At 50.4% G+C, this 22,088-nt stretch overlaps 2 protein-coding genes across 22 annotated transcripts; one reads left to right on the top strand and one right to left on the bottom strand.

Moving 5' to 3' along the window:
• The first annotated feature begins 220 nt into the window (after positions 1 to 220).
• Neil1 (nei like DNA glycosylase 1) lies at positions 221 to 8,247 on the top strand. Of its 12 annotated transcripts, none has more exons than XM_078049256.1 (11): positions 221 to 680; positions 1,401 to 1,464; positions 2,133 to 2,586; positions 5,458 to 5,577; positions 5,668 to 5,731; positions 5,957 to 6,056; positions 6,599 to 6,726; positions 7,054 to 7,081; positions 7,258 to 7,319; positions 7,512 to 7,677; positions 7,844 to 8,247. In XM_078049256.1, the coding sequence occupies exons 3-11, from the start codon at positions 2,153 to 2,155 to the stop codon at positions 7,969 to 7,971; spliced, it is 1,230 nt and encodes a 409-aa protein (XP_077905382.1). In that variant the 5' UTR covers positions 221 to 680; positions 1,401 to 1,464; positions 2,133 to 2,152; the 3' UTR covers positions 7,972 to 8,247. The 12 variants fall into 12 exon arrangements, 9 of the variants coding, with proteins under 9 accessions (XP_077905382.1, XP_077905383.1, XP_077905380.1 ...); XR_013438686.1 differs by lacking the exon at positions 221 to 680 and adding an exon at positions 690 to 1,039 and having other exon boundaries at positions 1,401 to 1,584; positions 7,492 to 7,677; positions 7,844 to 8,056; XM_021728523.3 differs by lacking the exon at positions 221 to 680 and adding an exon at positions 695 to 1,039.
• A 462-nt stretch (positions 8,248 to 8,709) lies between these two features.
• Man2c1 (mannosidase alpha class 2C member 1) lies at positions 8,710 to 20,102 on the bottom strand. Of its 10 annotated transcripts, none has more exons than XM_078049246.1 (27): positions 19,944 to 20,102; positions 19,544 to 19,669; positions 19,043 to 19,166; positions 17,948 to 18,018; positions 16,471 to 16,648; positions 16,008 to 16,197; positions 15,500 to 15,664; positions 14,514 to 14,620; positions 14,242 to 14,352; positions 13,758 to 13,850; positions 13,556 to 13,672; positions 13,286 to 13,381; positions 13,043 to 13,188; positions 12,556 to 12,679; positions 12,109 to 12,230; positions 11,904 to 11,989; positions 11,625 to 11,780; positions 11,322 to 11,419; positions 11,031 to 11,155; positions 10,673 to 10,777; positions 10,428 to 10,584; positions 10,172 to 10,315; positions 9,716 to 9,825; positions 9,535 to 9,614; positions 9,219 to 9,367; positions 9,028 to 9,137; positions 8,710 to 8,942 (listed from the first exon to the last, which is right to left on the bottom strand). In XM_078049246.1, the coding sequence occupies exons 1-27, from the start codon at positions 20,039 to 20,041 to the stop codon at positions 8,816 to 8,818; spliced, it is 3,315 nt and encodes a 1,104-aa protein (XP_077905372.1). In that variant the 5' UTR covers positions 20,042 to 20,102; the 3' UTR covers positions 8,710 to 8,815. The 10 variants fall into 10 exon arrangements, with proteins under 10 accessions (XP_077905372.1, XP_040131180.2, XP_077905375.1 ...); XM_040275246.2 differs by having other exon boundaries at positions 11,031 to 11,125; XM_078049249.1 differs by lacking the exon at positions 10,172 to 10,315.
• Positions 20,103 to 22,088: the final 1,986 nt, after the last annotated feature.

Raw genomic sequence — 22,088 nt, 5'->3', positions numbered from 1 at the left:
CCTGGCATACTATCTTGTTCACACTTTTTGTGCCCAAGGCTGTGACAGCCAGACTTTAGCGTTGTGAATCCGACGTAGCCTAAATGTCTCTGCAAAGCAACCTTCCCCCACAGGAGTCAGAACTATCCGAAGTGGGTTCAACTTCTGGGCGTCTGGTTTTTGTTGCTTCACTGCCCTTTCCGCCCAGCAGGCAGTGACGATGTTTTTGTTTGTGTTATGATGGACACTTAAAGCCATCACTGGGTCCCCAGGGCCTACGTTTATGGTGCACCTGTGCATCCTGCGCACAGCTGCAGGTGGCTTTGCATTGGGACGTCACTGTTTCCTGCTGGGGGTGCTGATTCTGCTCGGGACTAGCCGACCACTTCCCCCAACTGCACACACCGTTGCAACTCAGGACTCCAGACTTGACCCCATTTCCTGCTGGCGTCGGGCAGCGGGAAGACAGGTTTTTCCTCCACCACTCGGCCAGGTTACTGTCTCTAAGGTTGTCCCATATCCAGGAATCCCCCAGCTTGAGGGGGGCCCATCTCAGTCTGTGCGATCTCCCCGAGGAACTACACTTCCCAGCAAGCGCCAGCGGGGCAACCACGACTCCCAGAGTTCCTTTAGGCTCTGGCATTAACCCCTCGGTGACTGCACGGTGACTGCACAGTGCCTGCGATCCGCACTGAGCGCAGGTACTCCGGGAAGCGCGGGTGATGTGGCAGTGCGCCGCGGAGCTGAGGATGGGATGGGATGGGATGGGATGGGATGGGATGAGATTTGGGAACTTGGAGAAGGAAGGAAGCCAGAGTTAGCGGAGGACTGGGTCGCAGCGGGAGCGGGACAGGGGAGGGCCATAGAGCGCCGCCTCTTCGAAAACCTGGAAATCTGAAGGTATACCAGACCCCGGCGGTGCCGAAGTGGGGGAGGGCGAAGTAAAGGCGTTTGTCCAGGTTAAATGCCCCCCAGCTACCCGACACACACCTTCGCCTCCAATCCCGAAAAGTCCTGGCATCAGACGAAAGTGGCAAAGAGGCTGGGCAAAAGTGAAGAAGTAAGTTAAACGTCCCTTGGGACCGGGGCGCCTACCCGGCATCTCCATTTCCCTGGAGGCCAGGGCCCAGAGCTCGGGCAGCTCTTCCTGGAGTCCCCACCTCCCCTTCGGGTGTATGAGAACCTGGCTCCGGCACAGACGTACCATTCCCTCGTCCTGGTCCTGGATCCCTCTCTGATCAGGCAAGCCCGTCGCAGTCCTGGCCGGCTGGTAGCTAACAGCCGTCCCAGTGTGGGTATGCAGCCCCCTGAGTCCCATCCAGCTTGGGCACGTTCCCTTGGTGGGTGCTGGGCAGATGCAGGGCCATGTAAACGGTGGGGTGATGAGTAAGCAGAGCTTACTTTCTGGGTTGCCATGGCAGGTAGAGGCGTGGAGACTCGGTGAGATTCTTTCAGACTGTGGAAGGCCGCAAGAAAAAAGACAAGGTAGGGGGGGAGGGAGATACTATCTCTGGTACATTGGAGAGGACTTCCCTCAAGTGTCCCAATGGAAGAGACTGCTGGGAAAAAGACCTGGAGATGAGAAGAGCAGTGTGCTTGGAGCAAGTGTGTGTGGGGTGTGGGGGGGGGAGTTTGTGGGGGGGGGGCGGGGGCATAAGATGCAGGCACCCAGCAGGGGTTGGGACCTAATTCTGAAAGCAGCAGAGGAAGCTGGGCCAAGTGGCTCAGGGCTGTTATCCCAGCGGTTTGAGAGGCTGAGGCAGAAGGATCATGAATTCAAAGCCAGCCTCTGCAATCCGAGGCACTTAGCAACTCAGTGAGACCCTGTCTCTAAATAAAATATAAAATAGGGCTTGGGATATGGCTCAGTGGTTGAGTGCAATCCCTAGTACCAAAGCGGGGCGGGGGAAGCAACCAGCAAATGGAAGGAAGACATTAATGTCCTGCTGCTTCCCCAGCAGAAGACAAGAGAGTCCTGCTCTTCCCCCAGCCTGAGCTCCCAGTTCCCTGACTGTCCAGTACTTTAGCCAGGCCAGCAGTTTCCTGCCAGTCCCAGATGGCTATGTCACTCAGTTCTTTGTAAATCACAGGTGATAATTCCTACCTCATAAGGTGCCACCTTCCCCAACTTGTGGCCCTCCTTCCCCTTACAGGGCACAGCCACTCCCACAGAATGCCGGAGGGCCCTGAGCTGCATCTGGCCAGTCACTTTGTGAATGAAGCATGCAGAGGGCTGGTGTTTGGTGGATGTGTGGAGAAGTCTTCTGTCAGCCGCAACCCTGAGGTGCCCTTTGAGAGCAGTGCCTATCATATTTCCGCCTCAGCCCGGGGCAAAGAGCTGCGCCTGACACTGAGTCCCCTGCCTGGGGCCCAGCCCCCACAGGAGCCGCTGGCCCTCATCTTCCGCTTTGGCATGTCTGGCTCCTTCCAGTTGGCACCTGCTGATGCACTGCCACCCCATGCCCATCTGCGCTTTTACACAGCTCCACCTGCTCCGCGGCTGGCTCTGTGCTTCGTGGATATCCGCCGATTTGGCCACTGGGACCCTGGAGGCAAGTGGCAGCCAGGTCGTGGGCCCTGTGTCTTGCTGGAATATGAACAGTTCAGGTAGGACAGCCCCAGGTGTAATGAACAGGAGTAGGTCCAGGCCTGGCTCTGGGTAAGTGCCTTGTTGGCCAACAGGGTGTGGGTCTCAGCCCTCAGAGAGTTCCCTCAGATGTGGTCCAAGACAGTGTCCATGTCCTGTCCCTTAGCTCCCTGAGTCAACGGATATGGAAACCTAAGACAGATGTGGGAGGTGAAGGAAGCCCAGAGGTGGATGGTTGGGCACTGCTCTGAGGACATAGAGCCAGTTACCATTGGAGCTGGAGCTCACGCTCAGAATTCCACTCTGCTCCTTGGTGCTCCTAGGAGGCTAGGAAAGGTGGAGGGTTTTGGCAACACAGTAGAGGTGAAGCTACATAGGTGAAAGCGACCACCTAATGATAATAGTTTCTAAGTCAGGTTTTATTGCCCTACCACATTTTGCACTGTGTCCTGTGGTCTCCTCTATGACTAATGGTTGCCTATAGGAAAAGTAATAATTCATTTGGGATGTGATTCAGGTCAAAGATAACATGGTGTCAGCCATGTCCTTCCCCCTAAAGAGGAAATTATGTGTGAGTCTCTGTCTCTGTTTTGTGTGAGGCTTTATTTTAGGTTGGGGTTCAGGAGTGAGCAAGAACATGGCCCCTGCTCCCACAGCACTAATGTTCCGGTAGGATGAGGGAACCAGGAAATACAAGATGAGTTCAAATAGACACATGCCTCAGGAAAAATCCAACAGGTGAAGGAAGAAAAGAGTGACTCTGAGGGTGGGGGAGTACCTTGGGAATGACCACTCCAGGAAGGTGATATTTGAGCTAAGGCCTGACAGAACTGAGCCAGCCATGTAACGCTGTGGAGGAAAGCATTCTAACTGGCAAAAATCACAGAGGCAAAGACCTGAAGTGCACTTGGCAAGTTCTCCCTCCTAGAGGGAACTTGTGTCTGCAGTTGTCACTTAGACTTGATCACTGCTGACACTCCTCGCCTTCCTGGGCATGAAACTGGTGCCTCGCCAGGGAAACCTCTTTGCATGGTTCTGGCTTCCTTCCACTTCCCCTTTCCTAGGGAGTCAGGCCACAGGTTTTCTGCCAGCTGACACTGGAGTTTCTCATGATGAGAATTGAGGCTGTTTTCTTGGTCCTCCCACTGGGAAGCCTGTGGGGATCTAAGCCCCACCCAGCAAGTCTTCCACCCTTACCTTAACCCCAGTATTGCCTCGCTTTCCTTGTACCCGTCACCCAGTCATTCTTCCTTGATCTTTTTCTTTTAAATTTATTTCTTACATTCATGACAATAGTGGAGTGCATTACATTCATAATTATCCATTCACAGCACAATTTTTTGTAACTCTGTATATAAAGTATGTTCATGCCAAATTATGCATTATACATGAACTCTTTTTTTTTGCATGAAATTCTTTTTTATGTTTATTTTTTAGCTGTAGTTGAACACGATATCTTTATTTTATTTGTTTATTTTATGTGGTGCTGAGGATCGAACCCAGGGCCTCGAAGGTGCTAGGTGAGCGCTCTACCGCTGAGCCATAATCCCAGTCCCACATACAATTCTTAATACATCTTTATACTATTTATCATATTTCTGTTTGTATATAAGGTATGTTGACACCAAATTCACATCTTCATACTTCATATAATGATGACTGTCTCCTTCCACCATCCTAGCTATTCCTTTCTCTCTCCCTTTCCCTCCCCTCCATTCCCTATCTAGAGGTAATTTTCCTCCCATGCTCTCTTTCCCTACCCCACTTTGAGTCACCTCCACTTATATCAGAGAAAACATTGGGCATTTCTTTTTTTGGGATTGGCTAACTTCACTTAGCATAATCTGCTCTAATGCCATTCATTTCCCTGCAAATGCCATGATCTTATTCTTTTTTTAGTGCTGAGTAATATTCCATTGTATATAAATGCCACATTTTTTTTTTAATCCATTCATCCACTGAAGGATATCTAGGTTGGCGCCAGTTTAGCTACTGTGAATTGTGCTGCTATAAACATTGATGTGGTTGTGTCCCTGTAGTATGCTGTTTTTAGGTCCTTTGGGTATAGTCCAAGAGGAATAGCTGGGTCAAATGGTGGTTACATTCCCAGCTTTCCTCTTCCTTGATCTTTTTCCACAAAGAAATAAGATGCATTTCTTCATCATGAATGAGGAGAACCCTGACAGTTGGAGGTGGGCTGCTGGGTACTCACTAGCCAAGGGTTGCTCTCAAATGCCTTCTGCATATAGCCAGGCAATCTTTAGGGTCCTGAGATGAGTGGAACCAACCAATGTCAAATCCACATATGGTCTCTAACCAACCATGAATCCTAGACAATGTGTTGCAGACTGCAGACATCCCTGAGGTTCTGTGATGACCTTGTGCTGAAAATTGTCCCAAGTCATCTAAGGAATTTTGGTGATAAACACACAACCATATATAGATGCATGTCCCTTGAATATATTGCCTTTTATGTTTTTTGTGTGTCTGTTTGTGGTGGTACTGGGGATTTAATCCAGGGGTAATCTACCATAGAGCTATATCCCAGTGCTTTTTTATGTTGAGACAGGTTCTCACTAAGTTGCTGAGGCTGCTCTTGAACTTGCAATTCTCCTGTCTCAGCCTCTAAGTTACTGGAATTACAGGTGTGTGCCACTGCACCTAGCTTGAACACATGCTTTTAATTGGTATTTTTCACCTTTTATAATAAATTTAAATCCATATTGTTCCCATTTAATAGATTGGAAAACTTAGGCTCCAGATGCCTACATAGCACTGAGGGGAGCTGGGACACCCAGTCTTCTTGTACTCAGGAACAGGTTCTCTCAGGCCCTTTCCCCTACCCCCAGGGTTTGGGGATGGGTTTTATGCATCAGGCTGTACCCCTCCAGGGAGAATGTGCTACGAAACCTATCAGACAAGGCCTTTGACCGGCCCATCTGCGAGGCCCTCCTGGACCAGAGGTTCTTCAATGGCATTGGCAACTATCTGAGGGCAGAGATCCTGTACCGGTCAGCAGGCAGGCCAAGGGCATGAGGGCTTCAGGGGTAGGTGTGCCAATACTAATGCTTAACATGGTCTCCTCTCCCACACCACTCCAGGCTGAGGATCCCTCCCTTTGAGAAGGCCCGCACTGTGCTAGAGGCCCTGCAGCACCACCGGCCGGTGAGGGTGCCAAGAGGGAGGGGTGATGCATGAGCATGCATGTCAGTACCTTATGTTGGCATAGGTGGCAAGGGCATGGGTATCTCCTGCTTAGCTCAACAGTGTGTTTGTAGGGGGAGGAATGAGCTGCCTCAGAGATTTGGCCAAGCACAGAGAGGAAGTCTGTTGCCTTCAGAGTGGCCCTGCCCCATGCTGACAGCTAGGTCCTCCTTGCCCCTTCTTCAGAGTCCAGAGATGACCCTGAGCCAGAAGATCAGGGCCAAGCTGCAAAACCCAGACCTACTGGAACTGTGCCACTCAGTGCCAAAGGAAGTTGTTCAGCTGGGTGAGACCTGGGGAGGCCAAGATGGCCAGTGACTTCTGCTTCGGCATACTGTGTAACCCTGGGGCAGTTCTCTTTGAGACCCGGTTCCTCAACCGGAGGAGGGAGTTCGTAAACCTGGTTGTGACCAAAAAGACTAAGCCTCCTCTTGGCAAGTGTCTGTTCCCCCAAGCCACCCATGTAATGGACAGGACAAACATTCTTAACCCTACTCCAGGGTGGGGAAGCCATGACTCAGAATCACACAATCAAGGTGGGAGGAGAGGGGCTGGGGATGTGGCTCAAGCGGTATCGTGCTCGCCTGGCATTCGTGCGGCCCAGGTTTGATCCTCAGCACCACATAAAAACAAAGATGTTGTGTCCGCCAAAAACTAATATGTAAATAAAATATTAAAAAAAAAAAAGGTGGGAGGAGAGGGAGCTTGGCTCCCTGGCTCAGTCCATCAGCTTGTGCAGCTGAGGTCTGGGCTAAGTTGAACCAGACTCCCTACTTCTCCTCAACCTGTGTCTGCCCTCTGACCTCCGCTGGTTCCTCTGTCCCATAGGGGGCAAAGGCTACGGGCCAGAGCACGGGGAGGAAGACTTTGCTGCCTTTCGAGCCTGGCTGAGGTGCTATGGCATGCCAGGCATGAGTTCCCTGCGGGATCGGCATGGCCGTACCATCTGGTTCCAGGTTTGGACTCTATGGCTGGCATAGGCAAGAGATTCTAGGGAAGCCTGTGGGGTGGAAGGCACAATAGGGCAGGAATTGGGGTCTTTCCCAGGTGGAGATGTCTAGGACCTGTGGAGGCTTCTCAGGGGTCACCATTCCTGACCCCCAGGGTCTAGCCAGTGGAGCAGTGCAAGAGCAGGACAGCTTTGTTGATATGAACTAAATTTGGGGGAGGTTTTTACTAGGTGGGGAACTATATTAATCTGAACAGCTGTGTTTCACCTCTCCAAGGAAAACTGCCCCTACCCTAACCCAGATTGATTCAGAATTGTCCTTGTACCATTTTAGGGTGATCCTGGACCTCTGGCACCCAAAGGTAAGCAACTCCTCATTTAATAGGCTTAGAGAGCTATAAAGAACTTGCTTGCAAGGGCTCTAGCACCTTTCCTCATCCCATCCCTCTCAAACCCCTGGAGTAATCCCACAGAGTGGGAGTCTAGAGAAAGGGGCTGAGGCCATAGGATCCTCCAGCTCCAGTCTCATGTCCTACAGGGGGCAAATCCCGAAAAAAGAAATCCCAGGAAACACAGCTTCAGCCCAAGGAAAAATTGGAGGTATGGTTGCCAGCTCCTCCTTCTTCCCCTGCACTCTCTCCTGCCCTGGCCATGCCTCTCAGGCCAGGCTCTGGCCATATAGGCTCTGGATGAAGTTGGGTGGGTTGGGGTCAATGGTGAATCCCAACTAACCTCAGAACTGCTCTGAGGAAAGCCCGCCATGGATTCTCAGGGACACGTGTCTCTGCCTAGGACCTTCCACCTCCAAACAAGGCCCCTTCCAGAACACCAAGGGCCAGGAGACACCTTCCCAAGAAGACTGCAATACAGCAGCCTGAAGGGACCAGCCTCCAACAGGACTTGAAAGCTCCCACAGTCCCTGAGAAAGGGAGGAGGAAGGGGAAACAGGCAACCACAGGTGGACTTTCTTCAGCATCCTCTGGGGAGGGAAGGGGGCCCCTAGAAAGTGTCTCTTCAGGATCCAATGGGATGGCAATGCAGGAGTATGCAAACAGAGATGGACGCCACTGGGACCAGCCTGGCCTGCTGGTCTGAGCCAACTGTTTCATCTGTTCTTCCCGCAGAGTGCCATGGACCCTGGAAAAATAAGGCTGACAATCCATCCAAGGGATCTTGCCCCTTAGCAAGAGACTTGTGTTGCTTGCATCAGCCTTTCCTTGCCAATAATCCGGAGGCCCATCTGAATTCCTAAGTATTTTAAGGGCTTTATGTCCCAAGCCTGTGGCTGTTCCCTACACAACTGATATTTTTCATTGTACCTCACCTTCCACATTTAATTTTTTTGTTGTTGTTGTTATAGATGGACACAAATAAATACATTATTATTTTTTTAAATGTGGTGCCCCACATATGCTAGGCAAGTGCTCTACCACTGAGCAACAATCCTGGCCCCACCTTCCACATTTTTTAAAGCCCATGTGAGAAATGCATTTTTAAACTAAATTAATAAAACTGAATTTTCTTGGCACTTCTTGGGCTTGCTACAGAAGCTCTGAGATGGCCAGGTTGGAAGGACCTGCTACTTCATCCTGAGACAGAGCAAAATGAGCTCCCATCCCAGCCCTCGAGATTAGCTATCAGAAGACAGGGCCAGTCACTTGGCAAAAGTGTGGAGACTCTGGCTTCAGATAGCCCAGGCTCTATAGCTCTTCTAGTCTAAAGTTCTTCAGGGTCTCTGGCTATTTCACCAGCCTGACCTGGGCTACTCACAGCTTCTCTGCCCACTGGCACAGGGAAAGAGCTTTTTATCTCAGGGTCTCTTGGCATATTGTCACCCAAGGTCCCCAATCTCTCTCTCAGGGGCTGCAGCCCACACCCTGCACACAAAGGTCCCCTTTGATATTGTCTCTGCTTCTATATACCTGGGAAGAAGCCATCCCCTTAAGCTTGAGGATGAATTCTTGGGAGTCGGGAGGAATTATCAGCAGGGTTACTGATCCAAGGATTTATTATATAAGAAGTGGCTGATCCTTGTTTCAGGTTTGGGGGGCAGAAATGAGGACTTCCCAAAACTTTCCATACACAAAACACCATCCTCAGTTTGGTGGAGGCTGAAGCACAAGTAACAAGGACCTCACTTGGAAGGGAGAAAAGGTGAGCTTTAGTCGGGCATCTTGAAGGGGCAGGTGGCCAGCAGGGTCTCGCCTCTCAAGGAAGTCACAGCTAGAGAACAGAAAGGGCCTATGAGGGCCTGGAGCAGGTAGGACTTCCACCTCCACCTCCATCCCCACCTTGTTGCTTTGCTTACAGGACAGCTTCCTGGACTGGTAGTGATGTGTGCAGCCAGCAGTCCACATGGCTGCCATGGGCCTCATACAGCCTCAGGACCAGTGTACAGCTCTGGGGGTTGGCCTCAGCCTGGGGAGGGAGGCAGGTGGTAGGAGAGGTTGTGGGTGTGCCCAGTCAGGAACCCAACCCCCAGACCATGCTGCTCCTTGCCTGCTTGACAGTCTCCAATACGACTGCTGGTGATGATAGGGAAAAGGCACTCCAGGTGGCAGCAGGAGCAGGGCCTGGTGCCGGAAGTGCCAATAAGGGGAAGTTGAGGTTGTAGGCAGCAGGGATAACACCAGCATCCTGGAAGGAGCCTGGAACATGACCAGAAAGAGAGGCATGGTGGAAAACGGGCTCCCCCCATGCATCCAGAGGGTGCTGGGGGCCAGGCCCCAGGGTTTAACCCAATGACTGCTTCAAGCTCAGAGAAGGGCAGAGGTGTCTAGGGCCCAAAGAGAACCCCAGTATCCCCAGAACTCACCCCTGTGAGGCATCAGTGCATAGGTGAACTCATGGCGCCCCATGTCAGCAGTGGTGTCTGGGGCCTTAGGTGCCCGCAATCTGGGGTGGGAAAGTAAGGACCCAGCTAGAGCTGCTGGAGTTCCATCCTGGGAAGGCCCACACCCCATGCCAGTCCTTGGTGTGGTAGGCACCCCACTCACAGTGAAAGGCTGAGGACACTGCCTTGTACTGATGCGCCATACTTGCTGTCATTGAGCAGAGCCAGCCCAAAGCCATGCTCTGACAGATCCATCCAGCGGTGGGCCCACACCTGAAAGACAGATTCACTTGGTAGCCCCATTCCCTTCTTTGTGCCCTAGTCTTCAGAGCTTCTGTCACTTGGGTGACAGCAAGCTTTGGAACCCATGATTGAATTCTAGCTCCCACTCAAGGAGACCCCAGGCATACCACCCAACGTGCCTCAGTCTCTGTTTCCTCCTCTGTGAAGTGGGAATAAATAGTCAAGAGTATCAAACTAAATTTAAAGCATTAGCATAATGCCTGACACATTAGGAGGCGGAAAATATTGGCCATCTTCCTCGTCCTCTCCCATACCACACAACTAGTCTCCTTAGAGGATCAAAGCCCCTCCTTTTCCCTCCTTCCCCATTTCGGACCTCAAATCGAGCCCAGTCCCAAGAAGTGTTGTAGTGGGTGGGCCGCTGCAGGTGCCCAAACTGGATCTCATAGGTAGCCTGGGAGCTCCGCACTCGGGCAGGGAACTCCACCTTTAGAAACTTGTGGGCCTCATTCCAATGTACCTAGGAGTAGGGGAGAGAAGGGAACAGGGAAGGGAGGGACACACATAGGTTGGGGTTGGCCCCTCCTTACCAGTTACACTTGGGAAAGATGGCCACACCCTGCCCCTGCTACCTCGGTGTGGAAGCGGACATAGGGGCAGCCAACATCCAGGACAACCTCCTGGCTAAGCCGACTATTGGGGCTGATCTGTAGCAGGAACCAGGCACTGCCCCGAAGGCCACCCTCACTGCCAATTGCCAGGGTCCCTGGCTGGCCTAGGACAGGTTTCCTGTGGGATGAGATAGGAGGCACTAAGCTAGGGCAGCCAGTATCTCCCCAGCTCCCCCCATTGTCTCTAGTCCTGCCCGGCTTTATACCGTGTCTCTAGGTGGTAGTCCATGACATCCCATGCATCCCAGTACAAGGGGACATCATCAAACAGCACAAACTGGTTCCCAAGAGCACCCTCAGCAATGGCCTCCCTGGAAGGACATGGGGATTGGTGTTTTACAACTCTATGACCTTGCTTTCTCCAGTTGCACTTGGTGGGGTAGGAGCAGGTAAGGAGACCCAGAGGACAGGGACTCCTAGCCTGGCTAATGCTATTCTTTGTGTGGGTCCCAACCCAGAGACACTGATGGACTGCTATGGGCAGTATTGTAGCCAAGGGACAAAAAGAACAGGGTCTGGGATCCACTTGTCAGGCACAAGGAAAGGACAGTGAGGAGTTGGCACCTGCCAGAGGCCACCAGGACCAGAGATGTCAGGCGGCCAGTTGGATCCAGGCTCACTCGGATGATGCCATTGTCCAGAGTCACAGAACCATCCGTCTTGAGTGGGAGGGGGTCTTGAGGCTGTGTCTATAAAGGCTTCCTACAACCAACAGCTGCCCCAGCTCCACCCCAGCCCTGCTGGGGCTGTATACTGCTCCACCCCCTTGTTCCAGGATAGGGAACTCAGAACACCCAAGTCATTAGGCAGTATCCCAGGCCAGCTCCTACCCCACCAAGAACCATCAGGACTCACCTCTTGTACCACAAACACAGGCTGCTGGGGCAGCAAGGGCTGCAGTAAGGTGGGGGTGGGAGCAGAAGCATAGCCCATGCTGGGCACTGTCACCAGGGCTGGGAATGAGGCCTGGGTATCAGTGCAGCCTCCCTAACCTTCCACAAACCTTGCTCAGGTAGGGGTAGGGGTAATGAAGGATGTGGCTACTACTCCCCAGCCTGACACACTCCAAGGCAGAGATCTCCAGGGGAGGGTCCCTGCCTTGATCTGACTGGCCTTGGTCTCTTCTGACACAGTAGCAGTCCACCTCTCAGCTCATACCTAGACAGTGGGCCCCTCCAGGCTTGGGCAAGGATAACACTTCGGTGCGCTTCCAGGGCAGTGTGTTGACAATGAGGAGGCCCTCGGGACCTGGCTCCCCAGCACACAGGGCTGCAGCTGCAGCACTGAGCAGCGTATTCCCATGGGAACGGATATCTGAGGAGAGACTGGCTGGTCATAGGGGGAGGTGCAGTGCATCTGAGATGACCTGAGTGTCCACAAAGGACACTGTGCTCAGACCTGGGTTGGAGAGAGTAGCAGGACTGTTGTCAGCCTCACCTTCATAGTGGCTCATGGCATCCTCTGCCACCAACTGGATGCAGCTTCCAGTGACCACATCATGGAACTGGTTCAGAAGTAAGAGCCTGCAGGGGCCAAGGGTAGGGAGGGGAAAGGCTGGAGAAGGGGAAGTTGGGAGGGGCAGCCTTAGAGATGTCTGTGGTGAGAGGTCAGGTAGGCACTGGCGGGTAGATGCTAGGCTGACCTCCAGAGGTGCTGTAGCTGTGCTGCTGGGTATAGGAACTGGGCACTGCGGGCCAGGGCTAGGCTGCTGAGCAACTCCACATCATGTAGGATTCGTTCACATTCTCGGTTCCCCTTCTTGATCTGTGCCCAGGTGGAGGGATCAGTCTGGAGTCTGCTCAAGCATCCCAGGACACCTTCCAAAGCCCTTCTTTGCTCAGAACTCCTGATGGCTCCCCAGGGACTGCCAGATAAGGCCTCATATGGGCAACCTGCCCTAAGTGCTCTCCTCTGCTCCCCTCCACCCAAACCTTCCTCTTCTACAGAGATTGTCCTGCCTCCTGCAAGCTTTCCTGAAGACCAAGTTCTTATACTTCTCTCCTCCAAGCCTCTTCTTGGAACAGGGGCTCTGTCCCTCCCCTCCCTTGCCCTCCACAGACCTATGACAGACCAGCAGCCTGGCCCTGACCTGTGCATGCGTGGTGTAAGTGCCGTTGTGCAGCTCCAGGAAGAGCTCCCCGACCCATGTGCACAGCTGTTCTGAGTCACTCTCCAGTGCCTTGAAGAGCTGCCCTGGAGAAGACAGCTGCACCCTGAGGGAGACCACAAGCTTGGGTCTCCCTGCCAGGGGCACAAAGCTCAGCCTTCCTCTACTCCAAGAGATAAAGAGTCAAGCCCTGACAGGGAAGCCATTCTAGAAAGCTCCCTGCCCATACAGTACTGGATTGGATACCTGGGAGAGTTGCATACTGTGGTGGGTTTGAATTCCTTCCCACCCTCAGCATTTCTCCTCCTTATTTTCAAGTAGGAGTTGGGGAAGGGGGCAAGATTAGAACAGGATAAGGTCTGTCCAGTGGTGAGGGGGGAGCCCCATGTATGAGCAGAAGAAAGGCAACAGGTAAGGGCTAAGAGTAGGGCTTCGTACAGCCAAGGGCTACTAACGGCCCAGGCCTGACCTGGGCAGTCCGTCAGTATTGCCCAGCCTCTTCAAGCGGTCCAGCATGGTCTGAGTGGGGCCACCACCCCCATCCCCGAAGCCAAAGAGGAAGGCACTGTGGTTGGTACGCCCTTTGTCCCGATTGTTGGTCACAGTCTTCAGCACCTGAAGAGGTGGGAGAAGGTCAATGTGGGTCAGCCTAGGATGGGATATCCAGAATTCTCCAATGCATCCCCCACCCAGTCAATAGGCATCTACTCACCTCCTCCACACTGCCCTGCATTCCATATGAGTCACCAGGTGGGAAGTGAACCAGCACACGGGAGCCATCCAGTCCCTCCCAGAAAAAGCTATGGTGCTGCCAGCAGGGAGACAGAAGCACAGGAGAGTCCAGAGTCAGGGCTGAGGCAGAGTAGGCCTTCTACACCAGCTCCTCTGCCTGCTGTACCATCCTGGTAGAGGTTGTGGTGAAGAGAAAGGACCAGTTAGGATCCAGGCCCATTGTGACCCTGGCCCCCTGAGGCTTGCTCACCGGGAAGGAGTTCACTAAGTTCCAGCTCAGTTTCTGTGTCAGGAAGCGTGTGATGCCACAGCCACGCATGATCTGGGGAAGCTGCGCCGAGTACCCGAATGTGTCTGGCAGCCAGAACTATAGGGAGAGAGTTTCTGGAGCTCCAGTTGGAGCTGTCCCCACCCTCCCCAAGCACAGCCTGGAGAAGTAGCTCCCCGGTTACCTCAGAGCACATCTTCCCAAACTCCTGCAGGAAGAAGTTCTGGCCCTGCAGGAACTGCCTCACCATGGCTTCTCCACTGGGAAGGTTCCCATCCTGGCAGTGATGGGAGAGACAGGCAGCTGAGATTAGTACTAGATAGGAAACAGGCAGGAGTTCAGGCCAACCCACCCACTGTAGAGAAGCCAGGGTTGCTCCAACACAATTCTACAGCCAGGCCCCAGGAAGCATTGATCTCTTTGCTCAGGCCCAACTGTCCAACTTCAGGGTGCTGCTGGGAACGGGCCATGCAGATAGCCTGTCCCCTGCTGAAGACCCAACTCCTCTGTAAGACCCAGATCTTGGGATTGTAGGGACTAATAAGCCCTGCAATAATAAGCCCTTCATGACTTGCAGAAGTCACCAGCATAGCCAAGGGATCCTGGGCCATCTGAGGGAAGGCCATGGCCAAATGTACGAAAGCTGATGGACTGTTGAATGTACTTACCATTTCCACCCAGGTGCCACCCACAGGCACAAACTGCCCTCGGCAGGCAAATTCCTGGAGCTGGGCATATAGGCCAGGGTATCGGTTCTTTACCCACTCTAGCTGCTGAGCCTGTAGGGCAAATGGGTGGAAGCTGGGCCAAGAATCAAAATGACTCTACCTAGAGTCAAGAATCTAGAGCTCTATGGTGGGTGAGAGTGAGGAGCAACTCTCAGGCTTGAAAACACTCAAGAGCCAAGAGAGCTAAAGGGTTCATGCAGTTGCCCTCTGACCTGGGAGCAGGCAAAGATGAATTCAGCATTCTGTTCCATAAGCCGCAAAGCTGTCACCCAGCTCCGGGCACACTTCCGTACAGTTTCCTTGAAGGGCCAAAGCCAGGCTACAGAGGAGAGGAGTAAGGGCAGAGGAGTGGCAAAGTCCCTGGCTCCTCATAGATTTCTGGTCCCTCACCTGCCCCAACACTTCAACTAGGCCCAACCTGGGCCTACAAATGGCTATCCTAGCTTTCCTCCCCTCCAGGCCCTTTACCCTGCAAAGCCCTGTGGTGCTTCCGGGGATATGAGATAAATTTTTGCAGATTAGGAAACAGAGGCCCTAGGCTGTAGAATAGCCTCAGACTGAGGCTCAGACACCCCAGAAGGAATAGGGATTAGCCTGGCCCTGTACATCTGGCAGATACATTGAAACAAGGGCACAGCACCTATGATTAACCTGTCTGGGAAGGCACTACAGCTTCTCCAGACCTCTAGGCCTTAGCTCCTACCCTTTCAGCCCAGAATCCCTTCATGCTATCTATCTTACACTGTTGCACCGTAGAAAGAGACCTTGTTCTATGATTCAGATACCATGGGGAACCAATACCATCAGCTCAACTCCTGATCCTCCTTGGAAACCTCACCCTGTACTTGGGCCACCTCAATTAATTTCATATTACTCCTCTCTTGAGGACGTGGGCACCCTAGTCAAATTTCCTTGTTCTTGCCAGGCATGGTGGTGCATACCTGTAATCCCAGTGGCTTAGGAGGCTGAGGCAGGAGACTCTCAAGTTCAAAGCCAGCCTCAGCAACTTAGTGAGGCCCCAAGCAAGTCAGCAAGACCCTGTCTCTAGATAAAATACTAAAAAAGGACTGGGGGTGTAGCTTAAGTTTAAGCACCCGTGGGTTCAATCCCCAGAACCAAAACAAACAAAAACGTCCTTATTCTCACTCAAGTGAAATGTCACCTTGTCCAGGGAGCCTCTCTGAATCCCTCAACTCACTTGGGCTTAAGTATCTCTTCTGACTCTCCAGTCTCCCACAGGTCTTCCCTTCACTGTGCTTGCTGGCCTTCTCTGCGATCATCAGCCTTTGAAATGCCATCCTTGGTGTCTGGCAAGTGGCCTCATGATGCACCAGATTTTGTTGAGAGAATAAATAAACCTCAGCTAGCACAGCACAGTTCAGTGCCTCTGCCCCCTTTTTTTATTTTTTATTTTTTTATTTTTAGAGAGGAGAGAGAGAATTTTTAATATTTATTTTTTAGTTCTCGGCGGACACAACATCTTTGTTGGTATGTGGTGCTGAGGATCGAACCCGGGCCGCACGCATGCCAGGCGAGCACGCTACCGCTTGAGCCACATCCCCAGCCCCCTCTGCCCCCTTTTAAGATAGGGAAATCTAAACTCCAAGGGCAAGAAATTGCTGAGAATCACATTGTACTTCCAGGTCATAGCCAGAGCTTGAAAGGTACTCCTTCCTTCCCAGCCAACCCAGCCAGCTACACCCTACCTGTATCAATGTGGCAGTGCCCCATGGCATGGATGGTATGTTGGCTTTCACCTCCACACTGGCCAAAGAACCTGGAGGCCAGGGCCTGGGCCACTGGGTAGGTCTCAGGCTGGGCAGGGTCACACACGTTCACCATCTGGTTGGCTGTGTACAGGGCCTGGAAGCTGCGCTGGTTGTCCTCCCCAAGGCCCTGAAGCAGGTATCTGCCCTTAATCCCCCTCTCGAGCACAACTCTAGAACTAGGCCCCAGATGACCTCTCAAGTATCCCAGTAGAGACTCCACCACCACCTCAAATCTCTGTTCCTCTTAGGGATCCCATTCAGCACCATCTCTTTACATAAGGAAACCCTCTTCCTACTCTGGATTCCCAGAGTCCCAACAATCTGAACCAAAAACCAAAAAACCCCAACTTATCTGGAGGTTGGATCTAGAGGACAATAGGGGAAACAGGGGTGTCAGTACCTTAGCAATGCCCAGTAGCAGCTCTAGATCCACTAGGAGCTTGTGGACATCCTGGTGGAATACAGCCAGCTCAGCTCGGCTCAGTCGGAATGTCTTCTCAAGGTCAGGGGCTGCAATCATGCTTCCCTTCCCAGCCCCCAGGAGGCCGTTGCAGGCTACTTCCACATAGAGGGTCAGGCTATAAACATAGGGCAGCAGCCTCAGGCCAAGAGATTGACAGAGGACGCTAGGAGCATAGGGAGGGACACATGGGAGGTATTCAACTGACCCCTTCCCATTCACCTCCAGGACCCACCACCCAGAAGATTCCATGTTGTATCAGGTGTGTGTGCAGGAGGATCAAGGTAGAAACACCAGGTGAAATCCATTTCCTAAGTGTTCTGCCTTGGCCAGGGAGAATAGTGGCCAAGCTTAGAATCAAGCGAATTACACTGCTTTCTAGCTTCATATTTTCAAAGCTGCCTGCACAAGGAATGTCTGTCTCAGAATCCTCTTTAATATTAAAGTCATGCTTGGATCTCTCAGGGCTGAGTGTTCATACCAAGCCAAAATGGGGTGGCCATTCCTGTGTATGCCATCTCAGCTGTGAAACTGTTCTACTTAACCTTTAGAGAGCAAACTTGGCTTTCTGACTCTCCTCCTACCCCTACCTGGTCTAGCAGATTACCTATTGAGTTCCCAGTATTTTCTTTCAGAACCCTCATTGGTTTTGTAATTATGAGTATTTCTATCTCCTTTTGCTGTTGAGGACATTATTTTTGTACTATTGGGGATTGAACCCAAGGACATTTTACTACTGAGTCACATCCCCATACATACATACATATATGTATTTATGTATGTATGTATGTATTGAGACAGTGTCTCATTACATTGTCCAGACTGGCCTTGAACCTACAATCCTCCTGACTCAGCCTCCAGAGTAACTAGGATTATAGGCATGCACTATAATGCCTGGTGAGAACTAGGTTATTCATTACCATATTCCCAGTGTTTGGAACTATTTGAAACAGTTTCAATAAACATAAAATACAATAATGTCTAAGAAGCTTTTCAGATGGTATCATAAAATGCCACATTATGATGTGAAATGTTAAAAGTCAGGATACAAAGTATCAAAGCAGGGCTGGGGGTATGGCTCAGTGGTAGAGGCTTGCCTAGTATGCATAAGGCCCTGGGTTCAATCCCCAGCACTGCAATAAAAAAACAAACAAGTAAAAATTTAGAAGCAATATAATCTCAACTGTAACTTTTCTTTCTTTTTTTTTTTTTACTGAAATACTGAGAATATGAATGCTGAGATGTTAATAATGGTCATCTCTAGGTGATAAGATAATGGAAGTTAATTTCTTTGTGCTTTTCTGTATTTAGCACAAGAAAAAATCATGTAAGATGGATGTATTAGAGGTAGGGGTGCTTTTGAGGTTACTTGGGCCCCTGCTCCTCCTAGATCAATGGGGCACAGGGATTCACTCACCTTCGGGGGTCTCCTTCTCCCAGCTTGTCAGTCAGGACATAACTGGTTTTCTCACCCTCTTTGGTCAACCCCTGGTAGGGAGGGCAGAAGAGAGGGCCTGAGGACTTTGGACAGTTCAAGTGAAATATAAATTGAGGGAGGCCAAGTTCCTTCAAGTGGTCCTTAGCTCCTCTCTTCAAATTAAGGCCAAGATTGACAAATTAGGACCCCTGGTAGTAGGTGTCTCACTCTCTAGGGCAGCCAGCACCATGACCCCCAAAGAGCACCTTTTATTTTTTTATTTTATTTTTTAAAAATATTTTTAGTTGTAAATAGATCTTTTTAAATTTTATTTATTTATTTATATGCGGTGCTGAGAATCAAACCCAGGGCCTCACACATGCCAGGCAAGTGCTCTACCACTGAGCCACAACCCCAGCCCCAAAGAGCACCTTTTATTAGCAATAAAGCCCATGGTCTTGAGTCCTAGGCAGGGGTTAGGAGGCCTGTGCACACCTTGAATAAATATCAGAAGGTAAACTCCATGAAGTTAGGGACAGGTTTGCTTTGTTCTCTGTGTCCCTAGACTTAGCAGACAGTGCACCAGGAGACCTCTGTCAAGCCAGTGAAGGGAGGGAAGGGCTCTGTCTTCTTTTAGGTCAGGAAGAACAACAGTCCTAAACCCAGATCCAGAGTCCAAGCCAATTTGGAATGGAAGTTGTGTGAACCAGTGAGCAAACCTCTATGTATCTTCTTCTTAATGGACATAAAGACCTATCACATAAGATTACGAAGACTAAACCTGATATAAAACTTTACGGAGTTATATCTAGGGAATGAGATGGGGGAGTAGAAGAAACCTATTACTTCAGGGGAAAATTACATAACTGTCTTATTTTATACTATCTAGAACTGTTGAAAATTCCTCCATATGCATGTACTACATATGATAAACACTAGTTTGCTATAAACTATGGACCCACCACAGTGGTATCCAAGCAGTTACTTCCCCAATCTTGAAATCCTGAGACCAGTCGCAGGCAAAACCTTAACTGTTGTTCCTTCAAGACAGAGCTGAAATATGGTCACACCTGGCTCTGGGGCAGAGACCCTCACCTGGACAGGTTCCCCATCACGCCAGACCAGGCCTTCTCCATCACTTTCCCAGCAAAGGTGAACTTCCTGGCCCACCCATGCCTCTGGGATGTTCAGCTCCACCCTAAACCAGCAGGTCCACCATCTGCAAGAGAGTCATTTTGATGGGCCTAGGACTGAAGTCCTGTCTGTCCTCATACTTCCTTGGATTATGTGTTAGCAGGGGTTTGATACTTCCTCCAAGTATCTGAAGCATCACAAGGTACTCAGCTCTGGGCCCCAAGAAAGTAGAAACCAGTGATCAGCAAAGTGAGGAAAAGAGGTAGAGGAATCAGGGGTCCTGATCAGGAAAATAAGGGGTGTCCAGAGAGCATGAAAACTCTTCCATAAAGACTCTGTTTCCAGCAGAGAGCGCTGCTCTGTCCCCGGCAGCTGTCTAGGGCAGAGGATAGACAATGAAGGGCTCTGCCTCAAGGTGGTGAGCAAGCCTGGAAAGGCTTCCGTAGGCTGGGCCTTACGCACGTGGGTCCGAAGGTGTCGCCGACATGTGCGGGGCTGAAGTCCTGTTGGACTGCCTCTTGGTAGGCAAGCCTCTCAGGCGTCAAGAAGCTGGAGAGTGAGGCTACAGGGCAGCTATCCCCGAAGAGCCTAAGCGGGAGGGGACGGTGGGCGCGCGCTTGAGGCCACCCCCTTTCTGCCCGTGAGCCAGCCGGCAGGTGAGGGAAACAAGCTTTCCCCCAGCTCACCGCCATGAGAACTGCCCCGCAGCACATCCCATCCTCTACCCTTCTCCTGTTGAGTCCCGCCCTGCCCAATGCAAGCATTCAGTCCCGCGACCCAGCTGGCTACAGCCCGTTTCCTCCTGGAAGGTAAGGCTGAAGCACGAGGGTGCAATGGGCCAACTCCTCGCAAGGGGCCACACCTGCCACGGAGGTTACAGTCAGTAAAGTAGACAGGCGACACGAATTTTTCCACCCGCTCTAGCGTGGTGCGCCAGTGCTTCAGGGCAGGCGCCGCCATGATGCGCCTCCTCCTCTCCCCGGAAGGTTCTGGGTGTTGCCGGCACGGTCCACAGCCTGGAACCAAAGGTTCCGGCATCTGACGGGCGCCTTCCGGCCCGGGCAGCTTTTCTTGGAACACCGGAGGCTTTGTGGAGCCCAGCCACTGTCTGAACTTCGGGTTAGAAGCTAAGCTTTTGAAGCTCTCGTCTCCTCTGAGATAGCAGGCCTCAGAGTAAGTCCCTAAATAAAATGGGAAGCTTGGCAAAAGCTCTATAAGGATCTTGAGACAGACTTACAACTTATTCATTTAGCACGACAGGCAAGAGCCTTAGCTGCTACAAACCCAGGGCTGTGAAGCAGCAATCTTTAATTCCTTTGCTTTCTATTTCCAACACCAATTCTGGTGAAAATTGTTCTGTTTAACCTGGAAAGTCGCCCAGATGGGTTTTTCCTGATCAGTGGACAGAATGTTAAATAATAGGAAGAGATCTGCACCACAATAAGCCTCTCTTCCATGCTTTATATTATCTATATGTATCTCAACCACTAACTCCTGCTCACCACTAGAAACGAAAAATTTTTGAGATTGCAGATCAGAGTATTGGGGATCCCCATAATGTATTTCACCATACAGGACTGCAGAGTCCATGGAAGTCATAATGCCAGAAGTAATTTCATTCTCATCATCCCTACTGTATTGGAGCAACTAGTATTCTTCCTTCTTCCCCCTTCTGGGTTTGCTAGAATCTTGTCTACAAAAGTATTCAGAAGGTAAAATATATACACATTAGCCCTGATATTTTAGTGGAAATACTGACCAAGTTGACAACAGTTCAAAAGCAAGTAACATATAAATGTGACCAAATTCAGAATGTCAAATGTGATTAGGTACTTAGGACAATACTGTGTAGAGGCAGCAACACCTGTGGCTGACCCGGTCAGGCTAATTTTCCCCCATAGCCTCAAGTCATCATGATCTTTCTTGAGGGGGAGCACAAGGCAATGGGTTTTGCTGAGAAAACCTCAAGTTTTTTTTGTCCCACTGGGGATCAGAAGTCAGGATCTGTCCCAGCTTTGACCTAGAACCTCCTACTCCCACAGGGCTCTTTTTGCCATTCATCTGTTGTCACCCTGTAACACAAAGCCTAAAAACAGAGATATACCTTGTGTTTTGAAAATCCAGGAGCCAAACTTTTTCTTTGTGTTGGGTGTTGGGGATTTTTAATTAAAAAGTGAACAAACAAAAAAAAAATACATAAAGCACTCTTGATTACAACTGTGACTAGTATGATTAGGGTGATGGTTGCTGGAAAAAAAACCCACCAGATGACTGAGGGCTAGTTAGTCTTTGTTCAGAAAATCCAGGTTATTCACATATAAAATTCCTTATCATTCATGTTTAAATGTATGCCAATTTAATTTTATGTGATTAAAAAATCTATCTCACACTTGGAGTTGCTAAGGAAATTTATCAAATTCTCTCCCTCCCAAGCCCACTTGTACCTCATACCTTATACATACTTCTTTCAAATACTGGTTTGGTATTTTAAGTTGTTCACTCTCATTCCCAATAAGGAGAAGATTAAAAAAAATAGTTGTAAATACAAGCTACATAGCTTAACAAACACCCAATATAAAAAGTATTTCAAGAGAGAAATACATGTACTAAAAGATTGAAGTACTCTATTTTTAAATTTTTGGGTATTTTAACTTGGGAGGAGTGCAAGTGACTAATGACTACTTAAAGCAAAATTCTGTTTGTACCCTGAAAAAGGAACTGAAGCCAGAATCACTGCTTCACAGCAGTTCTCTGGTGAGGATAAGGGACTTGGGTTGAGAATTTATTCCTTAAGTAAGAACCAAGCTTTATTTATGTACAAAAAAAAAAAAAAAAAAGAAAGAAAGGAAAAAAAAAGTTGGGGGTGAAGGAGAAGACAAAGTTTTACACAAAAGTACTACAATGGTAACTCCCTTTGGTAAAAAGTGTAATAAATGTCTTATACATCTGTTCATAGGTTCTAAATCTGAAGCCACATAGTACTATGGTACACAAGAAGCTAGAGCAA

The sequence above is a fragment of the Ictidomys tridecemlineatus genome, chromosome 5 (genome assembly GCF_052094955.1).
Source record: "Ictidomys tridecemlineatus isolate mIctTri1 chromosome 5, mIctTri1.hap1, whole genome shotgun sequence".
Classification (NCBI taxonomy): domain Eukaryota; kingdom Metazoa; phylum Chordata; class Mammalia; order Rodentia; family Sciuridae; genus Ictidomys; species Ictidomys tridecemlineatus.
The sequence above is the reverse complement of the archived record's forward strand: the minus strand, read 5'-3'. Positions and strand labels throughout refer to the sequence as shown.

What these genes read in the sequence shown, in the direction of transcription:
- Neil1 (XM_078049252.1), top strand. Translation starts at nt 944, where the DNA reads ATGCCCCCCAGCTACCCGACACACACCTTCGCCTCCAATCCCGAAAAG. An exon ending in GGCTGGGCAAAAGTGAAGAA is followed by an intron (nt 1,040 to 1,400) that starts GTAAGTTAAACG and finishes TTGCCATGGCAG; the next exon opens with GTAGAGGCGTGGAGACTCGG. An exon ending in TGGACCTCTGGCACCCAAAG is followed by an intron (nt 7,082 to 7,257) that starts GTAAGCAACTCC and finishes CATGTCCTACAG; the next exon opens with GGGGCAAATCCCGAAAAAAG.
- Man2c1 (XM_078049246.1), bottom strand. Translation starts at nt 20,041, where the DNA reads ATGGCGGCGCCTGCCCTGAAGCACTGGCGCACCACGCTAGAGCGGGTG. An exon ending in GGAGAAGGAGACCCCCGAAG is followed by an intron (nt 16,649 to 17,947) that starts GTGAGTGAATCC and finishes CTATGTTTATAG; the next exon opens with CCTGACCCTCTATGTGGAAG. An exon ending in CTGTGTTTGTGGTACAAGAG is followed by an intron (nt 11,156 to 11,321) that starts GTGAGTCCTGAT and finishes AAGCCTTTATAG; the next exon opens with ACACAGCCTCAAGACCCCCT.